Below are 24509 nucleotides of genomic sequence, written 5' to 3'. Positions count from 1 at the left end.
GATCAGAGTGAGATGAGAAAGAGAGAAGGAAGGGTTAGGCATCCCTCTCTCTTATCAATGCAAATATTACATCCTTTCCTTGATATAACACGAGAAGAAGGTAGGGGAAGAAGAGGCTTGCCTTTCACCTACAATGGAAGAAAACTTTTGTAACTGAACATCTCTTCCTTTTCATTTAATTGCCCTTTAGGTATAGGGGCCCAAGCAAAAGGGTGAGACTACATTCCCACCCCTTTTCTATCAGAACCCCCACAATCTTACTCGATTGATCAACTGGAAGTAGGAGAGAGCTCTTGAATTGCTTCTTTCGATTACAAGAGGATGCAACCACTCTTGTATTAGAAAAACTCAAAAATAAAAATAAAAATAAAAGCTATAAAGGAGATGAGGTATGAATCTCACCTCTTATAGCCTTCAAAGAAAGAAACTGATCATGTTGTTATGACATGATCCTTTGGTGGTCTTTTACAAAAAGATTGTGATGGTTATAGTTGGAAGTCGTTCAGGGTCTGTTGTGGCAGTGATTGGTGGTGGTGGCAATAAGGATTCTCAAGATAATGGGGATGGGTTGTTAGATTTAGGGAAGAAGAGAGCCTCTTTTACTTGACGACCTCTCTCCCTCCCCTTTTAAAAACAAAAATACATGAGAGATCCCTTTCGTTGACTCAATTTGAGCTCTCCCCTCTTTTCTGGAATAGTTTCTTCAATTAATAACGGAAAGGAAGGGGGGGTTTTGCCAACTGTCAAAACGAATGGGGTTTAGAAGGTTGGAATTTAGAGGGATAAGAAGGCTTGATAACTTGGGGTCCGAAGGGTAATTTTGTAATTTAGGTTTAGGGGGGTGGTTTGGTAATTTGGGATAAGAAGGGAGATTTAGTAATTTTGATATTAAAAGGAAATTTGGTAATGTGGGGTTTAAAGGGGTAGGTTTAGAGGGGTATTCGAGTAATTTAGTGAATGAAGGATATTTTGGTAATTTTGGCTTTATAGGGTATTTTGGGAATTTAAGGAATGAAGGGTATTTGTGAAAAACAAAATGAGGGATATTCTGGTAATGTGGTCAAGGGGAATTTTGGTAACTTGGTAATGGGAAGGATGTTTCAGTATTTTGGAAAATGAGGGGGTTTTGGCAATTTGGCATGAGGGGTATTTTGGTAATTTTGGATTTAAAGGGTATTTTGGGAAATTTACATGAGGGGTGTTTTAATAATTTGGTAAATGGATATTTTGGTGAACTTGGGGTATGAAAGGTGCTTGTGAAAATTGGAATGAGTGGGTATTAAGGGTAACTTGGAGAGAGTATTTTGGTAATTTGGTTAAGAAGTATTTTGGGAATTTGGTCAAGGGTATTTTGGTAATTTGGGATGAGGCATTTTAGGAGTTTGGTTTGAGGGGTATTTTGGTAATTTTGGATTAGGGGAATTTTGGGAATTTGGCAAGAGGAGTATTTTGGGAATTTGGAACTAAGGCTTTTAATGATGAATTTTGAGGATTTGGGGGCTGAGGTTTAGGTTCTCTGTGTTTCAAAAGGATCAAAATGGTCTGAACAGGTGTTCAATGGTGAGTTTGGGGCTCAAATGGAGGACCGAGCAAAAATTGGGTGCTGACATTGGGGAGAAAAGATGAAGGGGAAATCTAATCACTGGTACCAAGGCTTGCTCGAAGACGCAAACCTCGTCTCCATCGTGGTTCCAGGGACGCAAATCGGAACTTGGGAGAAGGACTTCAAACTCCTTAGAAATATGGTATCATTCCATAATGCATCAAAGATCGGCAGGGGTCAGTCAAGTTGGGCTGAACTCGGACTTCTTTTTCCTAGAAATTAAGGTCTCTTTATGGGAACCTCAACGGTCCTAAACTACGGACCCCTAACCGGTTGGGATGGCTATCCGCTCCTCTCCCTTAGACTTGGAGCTCGACATAATTAGAAAGAAAGAAAGTCCGAGAACCCCAAATTGCCAACGATTGAGATCTGTTCAATCCGACAGTCCAAATGGGTGCGGTGTTTTGTCTTTTGAGGTCCAAAATCAGTTTAGTGTATTTTTTGGCACTCACAACAACTAATTTTCGTGTATGACCGCTCTGCATGTCCAACCGCTCTAGGGTTGGACTCCAACCACTCTGCATCTCCAACCTATTGTCTGACCTAGACTAACCACGACTTGGTGAACCACTTTGACCTACATGGCACATCCTCCCTCCTATCCACCCACGATGGGTAGTGACTTTGAGACTTATGCCATTACAACACCCACCTGGCGATGACAAACCCGTTTCCCTTCACTTTGCAAGGAGTGGATAAGGATAACCACGACACCACACGAGGGTATCCTGAAGGCCATGGATAGATAAGCTCCCACAACTCGAACATATAGGACACGTCTCTACCAAGTCTCAAGGTCTATATAAGGGTGTGCCTTCACCCTCACAAGGTACACTCACTATTTGTCTCACACAATTGCTTTGATTTCCTGCTTGTTTCCTCTCTTTCACCTTGCCAACTCGATACTCATTTAACCGTTGGTGTCCCTTGCCCAAGTTATCCCCCCGGGCCCTCTAACGTTGTATGTCTTGCAGATTCAGCTACTGACCTCACTCGTCGAGCTCTAAGTTGTCATTTCTAGTAGGGACTTAGCACATTTCTGACATCCTCATATATCTTTTTGTGTTATGCTTTTTTTTGAAATATGTATTTTTTATTTTTAATCATTTTATATTTTTGGCTAAAATATATGCATTTTGAGTATTTTCTGTGTTTTTGCGATTTCTATTATTTATTTGGCTATAATTTTCCTTTGCAAAACATCTATAATTTCTATTTTATCCAACAACTTTTTTGCACTTTTTTGAATTTTCCTATGATTTCTTGCAAATTTTCTATATTTTTTTTTTGAAAATTTCAATGCTTTTTATTTTATTTATTTTTTATTAAATAAAATAAAAATTTTATTTTAAATTTCCTATGTTTATAATTGGGAAAATTTCTTAAAATGCTCTTATGGTTTAGCTAATTGACTAACTCTACCCTTACTACTTACATATTGTCTTAAAGTACCCCTACTGTTTCTAACAATTATCTAAAACCTCCCTTACCATTAACTTTCCGTCACACTCCGTTTACATTTGACATCACATGACTAGTGATTTTTTAAAATTCCTAAAATACCCTTACTATTCCATATCTTCACTCTTACGTGTGACCCTCTTTGACCTCAACCCCTGTTCTCTCTCCTTCCGTCTCCATCTCTCGATTAGGTGTCCAGAACGAGTTCGAAATTCTACGTTCGTTCAAGTGATAACATCTAATGGGCTGAACTTACTGTTCATCATCTTCAATATTGAAACGAAAGCACAACAACGGCGATTAGAACTCTCTTCCCTTCCATATGTTTTCTATCCATTTTATCATCCTTGCCGCCATTCTTTCTCTTCCATTTACCCTCCATTCTTCTTCCCCCTTTGTTCAGTCACTATTCATTGTCTTCTTAATACTTTCTTAGTGTTCTCACCTATCTTCGGCATACATCTTGCCGGTTTTCAGCTACTCTTTCCCCCATCACCGCTATTATTTTTCCATGTTTCTCATTCCAAACCATCAAGAGGATGATAGCTCCTTGCTTGAGGCACTCCTGCCACTCCCACTATTTCGCTTTTATGTCAACACCTAACCCTAGAGTTGCTGAAACCTAACCAAATCTCTGCCCAAATCTGAAGTCGCAAAGCTCATTAGGTTTATTAATATATTCTTTTGCAATCAAAAGATGGTTCCTGAAACACTAACAAAGGGGTCTTCAATTGGAAATCCTTCACCTCCACCCAGATTTGAAGTCCCAAATGTTTATTAATCTGTTTTTGTTTTATTTTGTTTTGTTTATTTATTTTATTTTTTGTAGTTGAAAGATGATCCTTGAAACATTGACAAAGGGTTGACATAGGGTTCTTCAATTGGAAATCCTCCACCTCCACCCAGATCTGAAGTCCCAAAGGATTTACCTGCATGTACCTTGGATATCTTCATTGTAGAAAAAGTTTTGCTAAACTCGAAACAAGAAAACTTCAATTCCTTACACTATTTGTCTTGTCGTTTGAATCCATAGATCATTGTCTTGGGTTAGGAATTTATAGATTCTCTAGGGACAATTTCGACTTTTAGACATTCTTTGTACTCATTGAATGCGATGATTCGCATTTTGGTCAGGAGTAGGCAAATTTTAGAAGCATAACCTTTGGTCCTTCAAATGGTTCGAAAGAGTGGTGTTTCAAGAGCTGAAATTGTAGATTTCAGCTCGTTTGGCTAGGTGCCCATGACTCACTGACTGGCATCCGTAGAAATTTTTGACGTTTGCTTTAGCTTGGAAGGCATTGATATCACATGAATTGCTCCATCCATGTGGTGTTGCAGAGTGAGATGGTTTATTAGATGATCTTTTCATCAGTTGGGCTTTATTTTGAAAATTTGAAGAATAGTGGAGGGTTAATTTGGCATTTCATTTCTTTCCCTTAGCACTTACCTACGGTGTTAATTGTTAGAAATAGTAAGAGGGTACTTTAAGACAATATGTAAATAGTAATGGTAGAGTTAGTCAATTAGCTAAACCATAAGGGTAGTTTAAGAAATTTGCCCTTTATAATTTTATTTATTTTTATTATTTTTATGTTTTTTTTTTCTACATTTTCTTGTATTTTTCCAGAAATTTTCTATTTTCTACAATTTCTATTTTATATTTTTTTGATAATTATTTGTGTTTTATATTTATATTTAAAATTCTTTAGTATTTTCTATATTTTTTTGTGCAAATTTTGAAGTTTTACACAAAATTTACTTTTTGTGTTTTTATGCATTTTTTTTTTCTTTTAAAATTTTGAACATTTTATGTTATGAAGGAGCTAATTCGAATTAAGTCATATGCGTGGCGTGGGTGAGAGTCAAAGTGGGTTGCGACCCTCTTTGATCTACTAACATAGGTGGCAAATGGCAATGGGTTTAGGCCCTGTTTGATGATTAAGTACTTCTTAAAAGAAGTACTTGTTTCAATAGTACTTCTTATAAGTACTTATTTTAACAATCCTTTAGGCCGTTTGGTAACCCACTTTTCAAATTACTTATTATGTTTTTAAGTTCTTATTGGAGTGGGAATGTTTGATAACTACTTTTCCCATAAGTGCTTATATTCGTTCAAATGACAATTTTATCTCTCACTTCACTCATACATATATACTATGATTTTACATGTTATATTATACATTTCAATTGAGAGCCCATGTAAACCCCACGTGGATCCAATTAATAATAATAATAATAATAACTAGAGAACCAACCAAATGAATACCCTTCTACCGATCTCCTTTTCTCTAGCAAACCCACTCTATTGGAATAACTTTGGAGCACGCCAGTGATCAACTCGAACTCGGTCGTGGTTCCCAATTCAGGTCGAACTCTCCTCACCTTCTCGTTTGTATATAGAAAGTTTGAGTTTATTCTGGTTATAGCGGAATAGGGGAGGAGAGAAGAGAGAAGTAGAGAAGAAGAATATGAAGGGGAAAGAAGAAGAAGGATAAGAAGATAAACCATGACTTGGGGATTTCAGTTGCAGTTTGTGTGTTGCAACAACTAAGGGAAGAAGAAGGAGAAGGAGAAGAAGAGGAGAGAGAGGGAAAGGTAGATGGGGCAGAGCTACCACTGCTACTTTGATTCGGTGCTGTGGTGCTCCGTTCACTGCGGCTAGAGGAAGAAGGTGGACAACGTTTTTCGGTCATTGAGCATGCTGTGGTGCTCCATTCATTGCGGCTAGAGGAAGACGGTGGACAATGTTTTTCGCTCATTGAGCATATAGTGATCAACGTATTGTCCATTCCATTAGTCACCAGAATCAATTTTTTGAGTAAATTAATTTTAGCAGAGGAAGGGATAGCAAGATGATGACTTTTGAGAGTGTGCTTCAGCTTTTATTCATGTTGCTTTTGGGTCACCAAAAATGGCGTTACGTGTGCTTCTAATGAAGGCGGTTTTGCTCATCTGCATCGCCGAGGTTTGGTCGAAATGGCACCTCATCGCTGGCCACTGTTCTTCACCGCCAATCGTCGCCGGTGAGACTGCAACCGGTGCGCCCGCTGCTAGGGTGTGAGGTTTGACTGAATGGATGAGGGTGGGGAAGGGTGTATAAACCTCGCGAGGGCATTTTTGTCATTGTAAAAATTTGGTGGGAATTGGTTTGTCCTAATTTTTTTGGAGTACTTAAAAAAAAGCTAATTTAAAATTATTTTTTCAAAGAAATGCTTCTTTAAAAATAATACTTTTTCTCTACTTTTTACCAAACACCTATAAATATTTAAAAAGTGTAGTCGCATGTGTTAAAAGAATTACTTTTTAAGTCTTCTCAAACAGGACAATATTAGTAAAAGGTTTTAGTGGGACAATATGGGTGGATTGATACTCAACCCAATTCCACCCATTTGCCAACCCCAGTCCCAAAACGGACCCGATCCCATCGTCTTCTCTCACCACTGCGGGCGAAAATATTTCAGGCTCCGGATTCCGAACCTTGAGAATGTATCTATCATAACTTTATAACCCCTTTTTTCCCGCCATCTCCAACAAATCCTTCAATTATTTCCCGCCGTTTGCAGAGAGAGTCAGAGAGAGAGAGAGAGAGAGAGAGAGAGTAAGCAGGGCGAAGAAAATGGGAGCAGGAACGAGGAAGAAGGTCCAAAGGAAATTCAAGATTAGAGGCTATACCCTGAAAATCGACGCCCTAGAGGAGATTCTCTCTTTCTTGAGCCGTTTCGAAGATGCTGAAGACGAAGCCATCGACCTCCTCATCGACGAAATCGAGAGGGAATCCCGTAAGTCACACTTGACCTCTTCCTTAAAACATTCAATCTCTGCATTTTCCCTTCCTTTAAATGGTTTTCGTTTGATTTCCTGAGTCCTGACCTTCGTTATTCTATTGTTGCGAAAAATTGTCAGTTAAATCGTCCATTCTGGATAAGGAGCCCGTGCAACGGGTTGTAAACCTTTTATTGGAAGCCGAAGCCGCAGCAGAGGAGAACCCCAGTTCCAGTAGTCGATCTGCACTTCGCGTAATAGATGCTTTCATTGTCCCCAAGTTTTGCTATGATCCCATCAAAAAGGTCTTTTACGAGTAAGTCCTTTAGTTCAATGTTTTTTAGCAGTAGAGTTGGCCAAAAATATGAGTGTTCTGCTCAGGGAAACAGAAATAAGAGAAAAATACATACATTTTTGAGAATATTGTTGCCAAAAGCCTATCTGGATGCCTGTTGTTATGTAATTCTTCTTATTTTAGGCACACAGGAAAGCTACCAATACATGGTGATGCTTCTGCAAAAGCTGCCCTATACAGGGATAGATTTCAGTTGTTGCTCCAAAGGATTTCTCGTGATCGGCATTTCTCAAGACCTGCATTTGATACTGAAATGACAGAGACAGGAAGTTGTGAAGTATGGACCTTCTTTCTTTCTTTTTATATTTTTCATGACATTTGGTTAATGGTTATGGTATGCTGTTATTGTGAAAGCATAGTTGTAATGGACCATTTTTGAATTATCTTGGCTGCAGATATCTCCAATTCAGTCTTTGATTGGGAAAACTGGTAGAAAATGGATTATGGGTGTAATATCTCAATTGGAAGATGGCCATTTCTACTTGGAAGATTTAACTGCATCAGTGGAAGTTAATTTGTCCAATGCAATATCCTTCTCACAATTTCTTTTGTATTTATTTATTATTTTTTGGTTCAAATGCTTGTATACTGGCGAAAACGTTTTCATATTGGTGTCTGGATTTCCTACACTATTGTTTTGTGTTGTTTTTTTTTTCATGTAATTGTCAGCTTGAGAATGCTCTTGTTGTTTACCTTTTCATATTGGATTCTGGATCCCCTAGCCTTTTCTCCTACACTTCCTACACTAATCAATGAGTATGTAATAGTGTTCCATTGTATGTATGTAAAAGCCCATACATGTGAGAGTAACTAAGTTTAGAACAAGTCCTGCACAACCACGGGTTGATCGTTTAGTGAAGTGTAGTTCAGTAGCTGTATAGGTAACAAGCATAGGAGATATCCGGTGAAATATCTCTTTCTCAAACTGAAATTCTGTAATTTGTGATTTTTTAGTACAAAAGAATGCTTGTCTAACTTCAACCATTCTCAGACAAGATTGTATGATTTGTTGGTACAGTTATAGAAAAGAATGTTTGTCTTAGATTAGCCCAATTTCAAACTTTGTTCCATATATTTGTATTTTTCTATTGTTTTTAAACAATGCTTGCTGTTTATTCTGTAGTTATGTTCACAGTGTGGTTGAGGTTAAAGTTTTTATTCTGTTTTTGATAAAAAAGGTTAAAGCTTTTATTGAAACTGAGGTACTACTATTTCTTTTGAAAGTATATTTAGGTATAGCCGTTTAATTGGATGCATTAATTGTTTCCATCTCTGATAGCTCTTCCTGTTTTGAAGTTGAGAAATGAAACTATTATTTTCTTTGACTTGTCATACAAAATAACAACAGGGCTATTTGTTGAAAACACTGTAATAGTAGCAGAAGGTGTGATGTTTCCAGATGGTATTTTTCAGGTTAGTTTCTTTTTCCACTTAGAATCTCCTTTCAGATGCTTGATTTTTTTTCCCGTTCTGACACTTTTTATGGAGAACTCATGGTCGTTAGTAGTGAGTCTTTAATTTGCATAGAATATGATTTCTGTAGTTGAACAAATTAGGGCTGAAATCTAGCTTCAATTCTTGATATACAATGCCTGTGTTTGATTCATTCATTTTTTAAGAAGTTCTGTATGTTACATTATTGAACTTTGTGTGTGTTATTGAAATTCAGCTGTAAGAAAAAAATAGGATATTTTTGGGAGAAATATGAGGGTTTATCTATCACTGACTATTTTATCAATAAACACCATGGTTATTGATAAAAAAAATAAGAGCAGGCACAAAAAGGAATGTGAATACAAACTGGGGAATGGGGGTGGATAGTTGATGTAATTACTGGTAATGGGGATTATGCAATGGAATTAAAGGTCTTTTGGTGGTGTAGATAGGAAGCAAGGGAAGAATCAACAGAGAACTAGATCAGTTTTCTTCCTATTTCTCAACCAATATCAGAATTTCTGGGTGATGTGGCTTTGGCATTTTTGGGTTTTTAAATTTATTATCTATATTTTTTTTTTCTTTGAGAGAAAGGTAAAGTAATATATTAGACAGAGAAAACCAGATCTGCACAACAAGGAGCTGTGCAGTGTCCAATCAACAAGTGTACATCTTCTAAACTGTATACCCTGTGTAAAAAAGAGCTTCAGAATTACAAAATGAGCTATATGGTCTATTCCTGAATTGTCTATGTGTTCCTACCCATGAGTACATCCTATCCCAAAAACCTTTACATAAATTTTCCTCTGTAACAAACTTATTTTCAAACAGTCTTTTGCTTCTTTCTGTCCATATTGTCCAAACCATAAAACTGGTCCTACTCCCCAAATAACCTTGCCTTCTTTAGAGAGACCTTTCATTGTTGGTGTTTTAAGAATAGGTTAGGTTTTAGTCTTCCAGAAATTCATTGTTCATAGTAAAAATGAACTTACTATTTATGGCAACTTTTGGACTATTTGTAGTAATTCCTATAATTGCTATTTATATTGAAATTCTGATGTACTATTTTTAGTATTTTTTACAGTAAATTAGTTTTAGTAAGATTACTAATGAGTTATTAGGGTTCAGGAATTATAGTGTCTGAGTTCTAAAGTGGTTGGAAACATTTTTGCATAGACACAAAGACAAGAGTTAGAATCCAATGCATGGCAAAGAGTTTGATTCAACAAGGTCTTGTCTTTAAGGATTAAAGCAATCCTCCCCTCCATTATTAGTCAGGTTCAAGGGGCTTTCATCCAAGGGCGTCAGATAATTGATCAGATTCTGATTGCCAATGAATGTGTGGAAGAGATGAAGAGGTCCAAGCAGAGAGGCTTTGTTTGTAATCTTGATCTGGAGAAAGCCTATGATTTGGTGGGCTGACAGTTCCTACTAGAGGTTTTGAGGAAGTGTGGGTTTGGGGAAAGATGGTGTAGTTGGATGACTGGTTGTGTTAGCTCTTGTCACTATTCCATCTTAGCAAACGGGGTGGTGAGGGATTTTTTCCAGCTAGTAGGGGGAATCAGACAAGGGGACCCACTTTCACCCTTCCACTTTACCTTGGTAGCTGATGTGTTTAGTCAAATTATCACTAGGGTTGATAGGGAAAATGTGATAAGGGGTTGGAGAGTAGGCACAGACCGAATTCTAGTCACTCACCTTCAGTTTGTAGATGATTTGATGATCTTCTGTGAGGGAGGTTTTGGTGAGAAGGTGGAAAATTCGAAAGAATTGATTACAGTTTTTCAAGGAGTCTCTAATTTGAAAATCAATCTAGGAAAAAGCTGCATAGCTGGAGCAAATTTAGTTTTTGAGGAGGTTGAGGCGATTGTAGGCTGTCTTGAGTGCTCCATTTCCTCCTGGCCTTTGTCTTACTTAGGGCTTCTGTTGGGAGCAAACCCTAGGGAGAGTAGGTTCTGGACCCCAGTCTTTGAGAAGTTAGAAAAGAGACTAGCTGTGTGGAAGAAAAATTATATCTCTTTGGGTGGGAGGATCACTTTGATAAAAGCTACCCTCATGAATCTACCTACCTATTATCTCTCTGTCTTTAGGATACCGTCTAGGGAAGTGAAGAAGTTGGAAAAATTGATGAGAGATTTTCTGTGGGAACCGAGAGAAGGTAAAAGAGACCATTTAATTAAGTGGGGGGTTGTGAGTAGAAGCAAAGAGGAGGGAGGATTAGGGTGGTTGGGATGCTAGTGCATCAATGAGGGCTAACCTAGCCACACCTTGGAAAGCAATTCACAAAATTCTTCCGCAGTTCCTTAGCTGTGTCAGGTATGATGCTAGTTCAGGTAATTCTATTCGGTTTTGGGAGGACATTTGGGTTGGAGATCTCCCTTTGAAAGACCTTTTTCCTTTGTTGTACTCTGTTTCTTTGTATAAAAATGAGGTGATCTCAAAATTCCTTCCATTGAATTTATTTTTACCAGCTTTGTCTTGAGATTTTGGTTTTCGTAGAGGATTAAGGGATGAGGAAATTGAGTGTTTGTCTACTCTTCTGTGTCTCCTTGATAAGGTTTGGTTGGATCCCTCGAAACCCGATAAAAGGATTTGGGCCATTCACCCCAAAGGGTCTTTTTCTTGTGGTCCTTTTTCAAGTTCCTCTGCTAATCTCCCTCTCATCAGAGTTTCCCTTCCAAAGAAGTTGGGTGTAGGCTGATCCCCCACAAGGTTATGGCTTTGTGCTGGGAAGTGTGACATGGTAAAGTAACACGATGGACAACCTACAAAAGAGAAGACTCGTCCTTTGTATTTCACCAAACTGGTGTATTCTTTGCAGATCTCATGGTGAGGATTGTAATCATCTATTTTTATCTTGAAGTGTCACTGCAGAGCTCTAGGCTTGGCTTCTATCTTTGTTTGGGTCTAGTTGGGATATGCCAACAGAAGTAAGCACAATCTTTAACCCTTCTTTCTTCTCTTGGCCCCATAAAAGAGGAAGGAAAATGTGGAGATGCTCACGAGCAGCATTGTTATGGACAGTATGGGAAGAAAGGAATGCCAAAATCTTCCAAGAAAAAGGAAGAAGCAGTCAAACCTTAAAGGACTGCATTTTGTCCAGGTCATTACATTGGTTAAAGACTCTAGAATTATTTAACCATTTTACTTTTATTGATTGTTGGAAGGATTGGAAGTTGGTAGCAAACTGTTCCTCCTACAAGGGAAGGGTAGTGACTAGCTGGGTCCCCCCTCCTCTTGATTCTTTGAAGCTGAATTTTGATGGGAGTAGCCAGGGTAACCCGGGTCCCTCTGGGATGGGAGGTGTACTGAGGAATGAGGCTGGATATGTTGTCTTAATCTACTCTGGCCCTTTAGGAGTTGGGAACTCTATCCAGGCAGAACTGTTAGCTGCAATACAAGGAATACTTCTTGCAAAAGAAGTAGGCGTGGAACAGCTTCTGATTGAAGGAGAATCTAAGACAGTGGTGGACTGGTTAAATAATCCGGAGGATGTCACTTGGGGCTACAAAAATGAGTTAAAGAAATTCAAATGGCTGACAAGAAATATGTCTATAACAGTACAATGGGTTGGGAGATCAGCTAATGCTTTTGCTGATGTCTTCGCAAAACAAGGGATAAATAGGGAAACATTGTTCTGGGCACAATAACTCTTGTTTTAATTTCAACATTCATGTTATCTCTGTTGTAGTTTGTGTATTTGCTGTTTGGAGAGGCTGCTCCTTGCGCCTCTAAGGGGATCTTCTTGTGTCTATTCATTATTTTAAAGGAATTGATGTTATTTATCAAAAAAAAAAAGATGAGAAAACATGAACTTGGGGACACCTATGGAAAAGTATATACTGTTAAAATAATTCTTTTTTTTTTTAATTCTAACATTATATACCTGCAAAAAGGTGTTTGAAATGTTGTCTTTGTTATTAAGTAATGTCTGGTTTGAACTATGTCATTCATATTTTACATTAGATGTTCATTTATGTCCAATAACCTAGGAGATAAGAAGGAAATGTTATGGAAGTGTCCTCAAGAACGCATGGAATATCCATTTAGGAGGGTTTTACATTAGATGTTCATTTTTGTTGTTTCTCTAACAGAAAGAGTTATTATCTTACTTTCTAATCTATTATTCATTGGTGGAGAGCAAGCTGACTATGTATCATTCCACCTATATTCATCCATAATTAGTCAAATTCCCTTTCCCCTACAAAGCCCACCACTAGATCCATTAGTTGTAGGATCCCCACAGGTCCAACATCAGTCAGGCTGTAGATACATTGTAATTTGGGGTGTATGTGATTGCCATCTCATTTTAGAAAATGAGATGATAAAAGGGGAATGTGCAGTTTCTGTCCTGTTGAAAATGTATGTCAATTTGCATGGATGTTTACAGGAATGCATGATCAAAATATAATATGAAATTAAGGAATTAAATAGGATGGTAGACTTCTAGGAGGTACAATGGTGCATGGGAAGATCTGAAAGTGTTCAGATTTATTCATGAACAAAAGGTGGATAAAGAATAACCAAAAGCATAGCTGGGTTGTGGAGTTTGTGGAGCCTAAGTGGGTGATAGATCTTCCTATATTATTTCTCTTCCCTTCCCTTTCCTTTTTATTTTCTCTTTTTTTTTTTCCTTTCTTTCTTTCTGTCTGAGGCATGCATGAGTAGTATCAGAGGCATATGCCTTGTGCAAAAGGCTTTTGAGGTGTACACATCATGCAACTGAGATGTCTGCCTCGAAGGCAACAACTCCTGCATATGCCCCCAGGGATTTTGAGGGTGCCTTGCTTGGAAGTGCACCTCTAGACATACATGCACCACCCACGCCTTTAAAAACATTTCTCCTAAGTTTGTAGGTTGGTGGAGTGGAAGCCTTCCTTTTGGAAGGTAGGTGGTGTATTTTTAAAGTTGAAGGTATTGAAGAACAAGGGGTGGTGCAAGAAGGTCCTAATTAGGGTTGAGATGGTGAAATGAGATTCTTGGCATAGGTTAATGGACTATATGTGAAAGAGTGAGGGGGCTGAAGTGAAGTGTTAGTTTGGTGAGGGATTGAGGCCATAAACTTTTTGTTTGAGGAAACTAGAAGCAGAGGAAAAGATTTGCTAATGATCAAAGAAGGAAGAAGAGCAACTCTATTTCAGGAGTTAGATGCAGCAGGCTGGTTAAAGGGTTTTGTTGATGGAGTAATACACTTGGTGAAACATCCAGGTTGGAAGAATACCTTGAAGGTGAAAGAAAGAATATATCAGATAGAACAGAGAAGAAACATAAAGGGATGGTTCCTGATGCTAAAAGAGCAGTTTGGTTGAGGACAAAGACAAGTAATATGTTTCCTAGAAGGACGAAATAACTCGGGTTGGAAAACTGTAGCAGGGCTTCTACAGGAGTATATGAGCAGATGGATTGAAACTAAAAAACTTGAACAAAAGATAGAAGAGGAAGATTGATCACAAGAATCCAAGGAGGCAAATGGAAGAACTAGAAGAAATAGGGAGAGAAAGAGAGGGAAGACTAGAATACACCTCTCATATGCTTTTAAATAGCTCCAGAATGGCGGTAAGTGGCGGGAGTGAAAATTGGGAGAAAAAATGTTAGTCTCAATGAAAAGCAGAGTAAAAGATTGTAAGGAGAGCTTAATGCCATTGCAAGTAAATTATAGCTAAAAGATACGCTATTGCTCAAGCTGTTTGAGTTTAACAAAGCTATACTGGAAGTGGGAAGTGCTAATCTCAACTTTTGTATGGTGGAGACCAATGGGGGACTGGTTATGATTGAAAATTGGAGCCTGACTTGTAATGAGAAGACTGCAAAGGAAGTATCATTTTGAAGATTCTGGGTCTCCCTTTCAGCTTGTGGTCGGAACCCTTATTAGAGAAAGTAGCAATAGCCTGTGGAGGGATCTTGGAAGCCATGAACATAGTAGATCTTCATGCAACAAGAATCAGGACTGTAGGTGCCAAGCCAGAAGCAATTCCCCATTCTATTGACCTACTAGTGGATGGACTCTAGTGCAAAATCTGGGTTGCAATGGAAGCAGAATTTCTGCTATTGAGCAGCGGGAAGAAGGTAGAAGATGATGCTTACCTGGTTTGGTGGATTCCATGTGGCGTGTAGAAATGGAGGGTAGTGATGATGTGGCAACAAAATTTCACATTTGTAATATCAGCCAAGTTGGAATTACATGTTATCAATTTCAAACTGGTATATGACAATTTATCCCTCTGGCATGTGTAGTTTAAATTTTCTGTATAGACTAGTACTACATTTTTTCCCTTATATTTTGGTTTTTTGTATTAATTAGTTATATGGATTATCAAATAAAAAAATATTAATCTCCCTTGTCCATAACAAGATCTAATGTATCGATACAAAATAAAGGGAATAGAAGCTTGTTTGCCATAAAAGGGAACTAAAGGCTCCTACTGAAAAAGAGATAAACATGTAGGGACTTTTTTTTGTATACATTATGAAAACTAGTTGGCATAACAAAATGAAAAAAAAAACTCCAACTTTATATTCAAGCACAATAAAAAGACCTTAGAATTTTTTTTTTTTTGAAAAGGTAAGGTAATTTATTAAAATAAGAACCAGTACAAAGGAGCCTAGGCCATTAGAGGCTGCCTAGAGCCACCACAAATTACAGATACAACCAGTTCTGAGATCTAAACAACAGACTCAAATTCTGATTTTTAAACAACTCCGATGCCGACACCAAGGACAGAAGTTTACCCACGGCTATCTGCACCATTTCCTCTGGAGATTTAGCTTTGCCCTGAAAAATTCTGTTATTTCTTTCAATCCAGATAGTCCAAAGCACAGCAGCTGGGATAGTCTTCCAAACCAAGATACCTTTCTTGCTGAGACCCTCAATCTGCCAACACAACAGCAGATCCTTCACAGAAATTGGCATTACCCAGCTGATTTCCAAAGCTTGGAGAAAATGCCTCCAAATATAATTTGAGACTGGGCAATGTAAGGCCAGATGTTCAGTAGTTTCTACTACCCCACCACATAAGCCACATGACATATCTGAAATCTGAATGCCACGTTTCACTAGATTAACTTTGGATAGCCATTTATTTAAAGTCATTGTCCAGAGCAAAAACTTCACTTTAGAAGGACTGAATGAGCTCCAAATCTGCCTAGCCGGAAAGTTTTCCTGAACTGAACTTATCAACTTACTGAACATAGACTTAACAGAAAACATGCCATTAGCTTCCCATTTCCATCTCCAAGCATCCTCCATGTTTGGGTCAGTCCTCTGGTTTTGGAGCAGGCCCAACAGAATTGCATACTCCTCAAATTCCCAGTCAAAGAAGCGCCTCCTACAAGTTAGGTTCCAACTGAAAGAGTTACCATCCACATTGAAATTCTCAGCCATCGAGGAGTCCTGATTTACAGAAATTTGATACAAGAGAGGAAAGGCATCTTTCAGACACACTTCAGAACACCAAGAGTCTTTCCAAAATTTGATTCTTTCCCCATTTCCCAAGTTGTAACTGATTCCTTCCTCAAATAAGCTAGCGTTCTTCATTATACCTGTCCAAATGGAATTTATTCCTCTTGAAATAGGAGAATTGGATCTCCAATCACCCCAGTCCATTCCATATTTGTCCACAATCAGCTTCCTCCACTAAGCATTTCTTTCATTTGCAAATCTCCAAAGCCATTTACACAGGAGGGCAGAATTGAATTTCTTCAATTTTCTTATTCCCAACCCTCCAACTTCCTTAGGAAGACACACTTGATCCCAGTTTACAACATGAACCTTCTTCTCCTCCTCCCAACCTCTCCAGAGAAAGTTTTTCTGTAGTTGCTCCACTCTATTAGCCACTTTGGAAGAAATAGGAAATAGGGAGAGGTAGTAAGTACGTAAATTAGAAAGAGTACTCTTAATCAAAATCACTTTCCTCCCAAAAGAAAGGTATTTAGCATTCCAGGAAGCCAATTTCTTCTCCATTCTTTCAACCACTGGATTCCAAATCTGAGAGGAAGTATATTTAGCTCCCAGAGGGAGCCCCAAGTACTTGACTGGAAGATGGGCAGTTTGACAAGCCATAACTTCTGCGCAAACTTTTAGATTTGTAACAAGACCTACAAGGATAATCTGAGATTTACTCAAATTAACCTTAAGGCCAGACACCACCTCAAACCAACTCAAAATTCCAAGCACCACCTCCAGTTGATTAGGAGAAGCATCAACAAATCATAAGGTGTCATCAGCAAATTGAAGAATATTGACTTTTTCTTTCCTTGGAGCAATTGCAAAGCCCTCCCAAAGCCCATTCTCAGCAGCCTTCTTGCTAAAGAGAAATAAAATTTCCATGACACAAATGAAGAGTAGGGGAGAGAGAGGGTCACCTTGCCTCAAACCTCTTGAACTTCCAAAAAACCCCGTTGTTTGCCCGTTAATTAAGATGGAGAACTTAGGAGTCTTAACACAAACTTTGATCCAGTTTCTCCAAAGCTGCCCAAAATTCATTTTCTCCAAAACCAGATCCAAGCAGTGCCAGTTAACATGATCATAAGCTTTTTCAATATCCAGTTTACACAGAACACCTGGGGTCCCCTCTCTTCTTTTGGACTCCAACAGTTCATTAGCAATGAGAACAGAGTCAACCCTCTGTCCACCCGAGACAAAAGCACTTTGGTTACAAGAGATACCACTGCCTAACACACACTTCATTCTTTCAGCCAAAACCTTAGCCAAGATTTTGTAGAAACTGTGCAAGAGACCAATGGACCTGAAGTTCTTTATATTGACAGCCCCCTCAATTTTTGGAATAAGAGTGATGAAAGTTGCATTCAGACTTCTCTGAAAGGAGGCATTAGTGTGAAGTGCCTGAAACACCTGCATCAGATCACTCCTCACAATATCCCAACATTTTAAATAGAATAGATTACAGAACCCATCAGGACCCGGTGATTTATCATTTTCTAGCTTCTTACTGCACCCTTAATTTCCTCTTTTGAGAATGATCTCTCTAACCAGATTTTCTGCTCTTCATTTAATTTATTAAATTGGAGCTCGGAGGGAAAAGGTCTCTGAACCCACTTCTCTTTATAAAGGTTCTTATAGAAAGAAGTAGCTATAGATTTGACTTTAGAACTGTAAAGAGACTGGGCCGAATGGGCCCTAACAACCTCTCTTGTAATATCTTTTATTTTATGTTGATGGGCCACACTTAATGGGCCTGTTATTTATTCTTGTTTATTTTCTTTATATAACTGCCAAGCTGGCTGCCCACTTAAGGGCATTCTTGTCATCATTAAATTTTTAGATCTTAATAAAATAGGGTTAGAGGAGAATGGAGAATTATTTGACTCCTTCTCTTACCTCTTCTCTTCGCCATCTTCTTCTCTTACACAGTTATTCAGACCTGATTTATTCTGCTAATCACTAAGTTTAAACTTGATATTAGAGGACTGATTCACATCTAGAACTAGAGTCACCACATCTGTCCTCCTACACCATCTTGCTGTTTGAAGAGAACCTAGAACGAGCAATTGCCATTTTGTGAAAGAACTTTGTATTTTTATCCCCCTCTTTAAGCCAAATGGATTTAGCTCTTTGTCTCCACTTCCTCTCTTCCTCAACTGCCATCTTATCATATCTGATTTTTTGCAATTGACCTCTTAAGTCTCAGATCTTCAGACAAGGGACCCGCCTCTTCAGCTCTATCAATCTCTACAATGGTGCTCAACAAAGCCTTCTTATCAGTAACCCACTTCATATTCTTCTCCTTACTCCAAATTTTTAGTTTACCCTTGACAGCCTTTAATTTTGATGCCATAACGAAAGAACTAGAGCCCTCCACTTGCAACTCATTCCACACAGAGCTGATTAAGGGGATAAGATTTTCCTCTTCAAACCAAGCATTTTCAAACTTAAACGGGGATTTGACTGTCTCACGGAGACCACAAACAAGCTGAATAGGGCTATGGTTGGACATCAGTCTAGGAATGGTAAGCTGTCTGAAATCAGGAAAGAATTCATCCCAGTTTGAAGAAACCAAGAATCTGTCCAGCTAACCCAGGTCGGGACAGATTGGTAATTGGTCCAAGTGAATCTATTACCCTAAATTGGGACGTCCATTAATTCCATACTTTTTATGAAGTCAGCAAACATGTTCATCGAACCAGTTCTTCTACCCCCTGTATTCTTCTCATCCACCGAAATAGTTGCATTAAAATCACCCCCAATTACCCAAGGACAGTTTAGAGGGTCTCTCAAATCTGATAATTCCGCCCAAAAAGCCACCCGATTGCTTCAGTTTCAGTCTTAGAGTGATTGAGAAATTAGCATACCATCATACCATCTCAAATCTGATAATTAGCATCAACAGGACCATTAACATTTGTGACTTGAATAAGTTTTCCATCTTGTAGTTTCAGTCTTAGAGTGATTGAGAAATTACCAATTCTGCAAGAAACCAAAGAACAGAAAGTAGGGTCCCAAAGGCTCACAATTTCACCAGCACTCCCCAAGGCAGCCAAGGCCTTCCATCTGACCTGACCCTCCCCCCAAACACTTCGTATTGTAGCAGCATCAACCCGCTCCAGTTTAGTTTCTTGGAGCAAGGCAATCTTAGACTTCGATTGCTTCAAAGAATCACATACCATCATCCTACTCCTTCCCAACCCCAGTCCTCTAACATTCAGGAAAGAATTTTCACTTCCATAAGAAAAAACTAAAGAAAAGGACCCACACTTCACATCTTCTTAGACCCCCTTGCAGCCCCTTCACTGCTCTTTGCCTTATCATTCAAACCCCAAGTTAATCTCATCATTTCTCTGCTTCTCTTTGTTTTTAATCCCCCTTTTTTTGCCGCCAATTTTCCCCTCTCCATAAGCACTCTTTGTTCAATTCCTTCCAAGAACTTAATAGTATCAGCTTCCATCCCCTCCATTGAAATTCCCAGGAAAGTCCCCAGCCCTAGAAGTTTCGGTGTCACCCAAGAAGATTGATTAGTTTCAGACTTACTGTCCTTGCCTACCTCCGCGGTTGATGAACTCGCTTTCCCCTTGTTTCCTAACAAGGCTTCTCCGTTGCTTCTCCTCATTTGCTTGGGGCTTACATCACTATTTCCCAACTCTTTGGATTGATCAAGATAATTTCCCACATCTCCACTATGAACCTCATTACCCACCACCGCAATAGGGGTCGCCACCAACGGAGTCTCTTCCACTATCTCTTCCACTAGCACCAGATGCAGCTCTTGACTTTGTTGCCGCCTGTTGTCCATCTCCCACACACTTTTTGAAGAAGACCAAACTTTTTGAGATGAAGTAGCAGCCTAACTCAGATCACCCATCACTTGGATTCAACTGATGTTTGGATGGCAGACTAACCCAGGTCGGTTCCAACTGAACCAGACTATAATCTGTTTGTCTACCAGTGGGCCACCGAGGTTCACTAAAAAACTTTTTACCTTCAAGTTTCTTCGCCAATTGAGTAGAGCGGGTAGACAAGGATTTAAATCTAGATTGACCCGGTTCCGGAACCTAAGTCCAAATCTGAATCTCCTCATCTTCCTTGGAATCCGATCCGGCCCTTTATCGAGCCTCCCTCTCCTTAAACCTCGAGACCTCCACGTCTGATTCTGCGTGTAGTTCTTTAATGCATTGCTTTATGAGAGTTTTTAAATCCTCCACCCTTGGAAAATCCCCACTTCTTCCCTTCATTAATTCTGGCGTGCAAGATTCAAAGCACTCAGCCTGAGGACGATCCTGGTCGTCCAGCGGAATTGCTTGTGGATGGATCAGATTGATCCCACGACCATCTTCTTCCCCTCAGTTGACCTCCGACAAGCTACTCAGTGGTGGTTTGAAACTCAATGACCTTTTATGGAACTCTTGCGGCAATGAGCTTTCTCTCTCGTCTTCTAGGACCACCGTGTTAGAGATTTCCGAGCTCCTTCCCTGCGATCGGAACTGACTGTTCTCATGAATCTCCTGCGTCCAACTTCGGACCGTCGGCAGTGACTCATGCCAAATACAGATTTCAAATATCGACTCCCCCACAACCTCCACTTTTTTAGGAATCTTCCCAGACCTTTTCACCTTCATTCGAACTCACTCATAGGTTGAAATCTCCTCAGGGGAGTAATCGGTTTCCACGAAACCACTGCAAGCATCCCCTATGTTCTTGATCACACTCGGGCACCATAGTATCAGAGGAAGACCATACACCCTCACCTAGATGGTTTTTGAACGGTCTGAATCTTCGCTTGATTCCGGATAGAAGCAGCTAGCGCTTGCCCTCCACTAGTCCAGAAAGAGATGATTTCTCCCCATTTGCCATGGACCCTGCTTAAGGATCCAAGCCACCGCTGATCTCGACGAGAATATGAACAGGAAGAGGTCATCGACTAATTTCTTTACTTTCACTCCTTCCGCCTCCTAACATCTACTTACCCAATTTTCCACTTGAAAACCCACCCTCCACTGAAATCTTCCCACCAAGCAATCTCTCAAGAATCTCCTTCTGGCCTCTACGCCTTGGGACTTTGTAAATATCATTTGTCTATCCTCCACCTTCTTGATTTCAGACTGCCCAAAATTCGGCCAAACTCCAGTCGTAACCGCCTTACTGTAAGAGAAGTTCGGTCTCCTCCTCGCCCCCTTCTCTACACCCTTGTACCAATTCCTAGCTTCCCATCTCCTCCCACCTCTGATCTTTCCGAAGAGATCTACCTCAAAACATCTTTACATGGATATTTGCTAATTAGTTATACCAATTCCTATTTGCTAATTAGTTATCAACATGGATATTTCTCTAGAAGTCTTAGATTCCTTCTCAATGACCATTGACTTCAAAATGAAGAATCAGCCTCTCAATCTTCAAACACAGATTAAGGGAAAAATATCCTCCTGGTTCTTGAAGTCCCGCGAGACGGATCGAAGTTTGATGGATGATCCATGAATCAGCACAGAGATGGGTAGACAGATTGATGAAAAGGGAACAACAATTTATATTAGAGAAGTCCGCATGGAGATGCCTATTGATTGAACCCAAGCATGTCAAACTATTGAGAGAGAGAGAGATTGTGTTTTTAGTAGAAATGCTACAATAATTGAGAGGTGGTGTTTTTAGAAAGATAATTCTCAACTCCAGAACCTTTCCAATGATACATTCCTCCACTATTGCTCCTCTATGTACATATAGTGGACTGCATAACCAAATTAATTTACAAATCACATATGTAGCATGCGAATTCAAACATGCATTTTTTCATGTCTGCCTATTATATGCTGTTGTCAAGCTAGATTATGACTGATAAAAAAGTGTCAGATCTTGATGGACTCAACACAAATCTAGAAAGTATACTTGGATTTCCAAGAATGATTGCGAACAGACTTCTCAAAGTAAACATATTTAAAACATAAAGCTTAGATGGACTCAACACTCGTCTAAGTGGTTACAATTTAGAGTGATCTAATGCACCAAATCTTTTCTTCCTGATGTTACCCATGGAAGTTCGAAATAACAAACATACAGAATTCTTTTTTTGAGCTTTTAGAGCTATTGTTAAAATGATTTCTTGAAATATGGTTCAACATTTTATTCACTGTGTCAATTGCTTCTTCATAACTCCTGCAAGATACTGATACATGATATATTATGTAGGTTAATACATGTGGATTTCCCCCTTTAGAGGATAGAGAAGATTCACTTGCATTGCTTGTGGGTCTTGACTTCTTTGGCAGTGGTGTTCTTACAATGGAAGAAACTGTATCCTTTATTGGGCCTTCAACAATATCAATAAGTGTTGAACTATTTCTAGCTGTCCTTTCAAAAGACTTTTGGAGTAACTGATAGTAGTGTTATGGTTTTCCTTTTAACTTCCAATAGATCCGACTTGCAGGCCTGGAAAAAAAGGCAGTGAATGACATGTTTGTTATCCTCTCTGACATTTGGCTAGACAATGAAGAGGTAATTTACTACCTTATATTTCCAGCTTCTTATCATTAACCTTTTTTATTCTTAGAGCCAACAAATTTGTATTATCCGTAGAAAAGACTATGACAAAGTTAGCCACTGTCCTTGATGGTTATGAGAATGTGGAGGTGGTTCCTTCTTTATTTGTTCTGATGGGGAATTTCTGCTCTCGTCCATGCAACCTTTCCTTTCATTCTTTCTCGAGTCTCAGGTAAGAACCCTTCCAAATCCTGCATTCTTTTTAACTTTTTTCCCGATAGGATGTATTGTCTTGTTTTTAAGAGAAAAACAGGGTTAACAAGTTCCATATGCAGACAACAGTTTGGAAAGCTTGGGGAAATGATTGGGGCTCATCAACGGCTAAAAGAAAACAGTCAATTTTTGTTTGTTCCAGGTCCTGATGATGCAGGTATGTCAACTTCTTTCATTTTTCTAGATGATTTCTTTCATTTGAAATATTCCTTGTGTACATGCAAGTGTCTTCCTAAACCACATCTTACATTGGCATTTTAGCAGGCCCATCAACTGTCCTACCGAGGTGTGCATTGCCAAAGTATCTGACTGAGGAGCTCCAGAAGCACATTCCTAGTGCAATCTTCTCAAGTAATCCTTGCAGGTTGGGCTCTATCATGTTTCATACAAACTCAAAACAGGATAAAAAACACTTGTTGCTTTACTGCATTGTTCATTTAATTGTCTCTTATACCAGTTGTTTCAATGTTAAACTGTATTATACATAAAAGGTTTGAAATAGATAGTCTAGAAAAATAATAAATACAAATCTCTTGTACCAGTAGAACTATCTCTGTCATAGAAAAAGGTATCTGTGGCATTTACAGGTTAAATAGGGAGGCGGGTTATTTCTCCGGATTTTAGGAATTTGGAGAAAATGACCAATGTATCTCAAAAAAGTGTGCTTTTGGTTTTAAGTTAATGTTGAGAATAACTCCCTTGTATTTTTATTTGGTTCACCACTACAATTTCTTCATCATTTGGTGGAGATGTAAGCTCATCAGCTTCCTCTTTTGATATTTTTATTTGGGTCAGTTCATGCATTTCCATCTCTTCATCTTGCATGGTCCCACTTATTTGGATGGCTTGATCTTGGGAGGCCCTAGCAATTTCTTCTAAATCCATATTCTCTCCATTTTCCTTCTTTAGATAGTCAAGTTAATTTCTTTTTCTATTAGATTTTGTCATTTGGTGTTTCTATCACCTTCTTTCAACCAAACTTCCTTTGATTTTAGTCTCCACAGCTGTTCTTCTCGCAACAACTATTTCTCATACTATTTTTTAGTTTTCTTTCATTATCTGCACTTGATAATCCTTCCTCTTCCATGGCCAATAATTTTTCTTCTATTTTTTTTCAGATTCTCTTCAATGTTTTGCCAAATCTGTCTTTATTATGCTTTTTCAAATCTCTTTTGCACTTTCTCAGCTTTAACACTTGTTATGGGAGTTTTGATCAGTCCATTGTCATTCAATGATTATTTTTACACTCTTCCTCTTTTGTCGATGTAGGTAAGAAGTGGAATTGCTTAGGTCCCGATAGTGTTTTTGGTGATGTGTTTAGGAGGAGCATGGTATGATCAGAGGTGTTCTTTTAAGCCTCTATGCATGCTTCTGGGTGAAGGTTATGCCATTATGGAGTAACTCGACATTTGTCTAATTTGTCCTTGACCAATTTAAGACCCTTTTTTATCTAGTTGTCCAAGTGAAGTTTGCACCCACTAGTTCTAATTCTTTTGGTGAGTGTTTGTTTATGATCTGGGTCAAGGGTATTGATATTCTGTTTGTCCCTCCTCTTGCACCCTGATAATCCTCAATTTCCACAATGTCATTTAAGTCCCCTACCATCATTCAGTTTTATTTGTCTCCAATTAGTTCATTGAGCTCACTCCAAAATCTTGCTTTTGGATCTTACTGGATACCTGTATATTAAGCACAACCAC

The 24509-nt window shown here is 38.8% G+C and overlaps 1 protein-coding gene across 7 annotated transcripts in view; it reads left to right on the top strand.

The window, feature by feature from the left end:
* The first annotated feature begins 5373 nt into the window (after positions 1-5373).
* DPB2 (DNA polymerase epsilon subunit B2) overlaps positions 5374-24509 on the top strand; it is a 32469-nt gene continuing 13333 nt past the window's right edge. For 2 of the 7 annotated variants that reach the window (XR_016085742.1, XM_088903969.1), the window contains exons 1-10: positions 5376-6843; positions 6968-7142; positions 7305-7458; positions 7577-7709; positions 8518-8594; positions 22246-22350; positions 22471-22551; positions 22638-22768; positions 22872-22966; positions 23071-23173. Coding sequence is in view for 6 of the 7 variants with exons in the window: in XM_088903969.1 (XP_088760095.1) it covers positions 6681-6843; positions 6968-7142; positions 7305-7458; positions 7577-7709; positions 8518-8594; positions 22246-22350; positions 22471-22551; positions 22638-22768; positions 22872-22966; positions 23071-23173 (1217 nt within the window). In the remaining variant the exon portion in view is untranslated. Of the gene's footprint in view, positions 6844-6967; positions 7143-7304; positions 7459-7576; positions 7710-8517; positions 8595-22245; positions 22351-22470; positions 22552-22637; positions 22769-22871; positions 22967-23070; positions 23174-24509 lie in introns of all 7 variants that reach the window. The other 5 variants (XM_088903965.1, XM_088903968.1, XM_088903966.1 and 2 more) reach the window with 5 other exon arrangements.

Source organism: Nelumbo nucifera, chromosome 4 (assembly GCF_055504915.1).
Source record: "Nelumbo nucifera cultivar China Antique chromosome 4, China Antique-T2T, whole genome shotgun sequence".
Lineage (NCBI taxonomy): Eukaryota > Viridiplantae > Streptophyta > Magnoliopsida > Proteales > Nelumbonaceae > Nelumbo > Nelumbo nucifera.
Note: the sequence above shows the minus strand (reverse complement) of the source record. Positions and strands in the feature narration are given on the sequence as shown.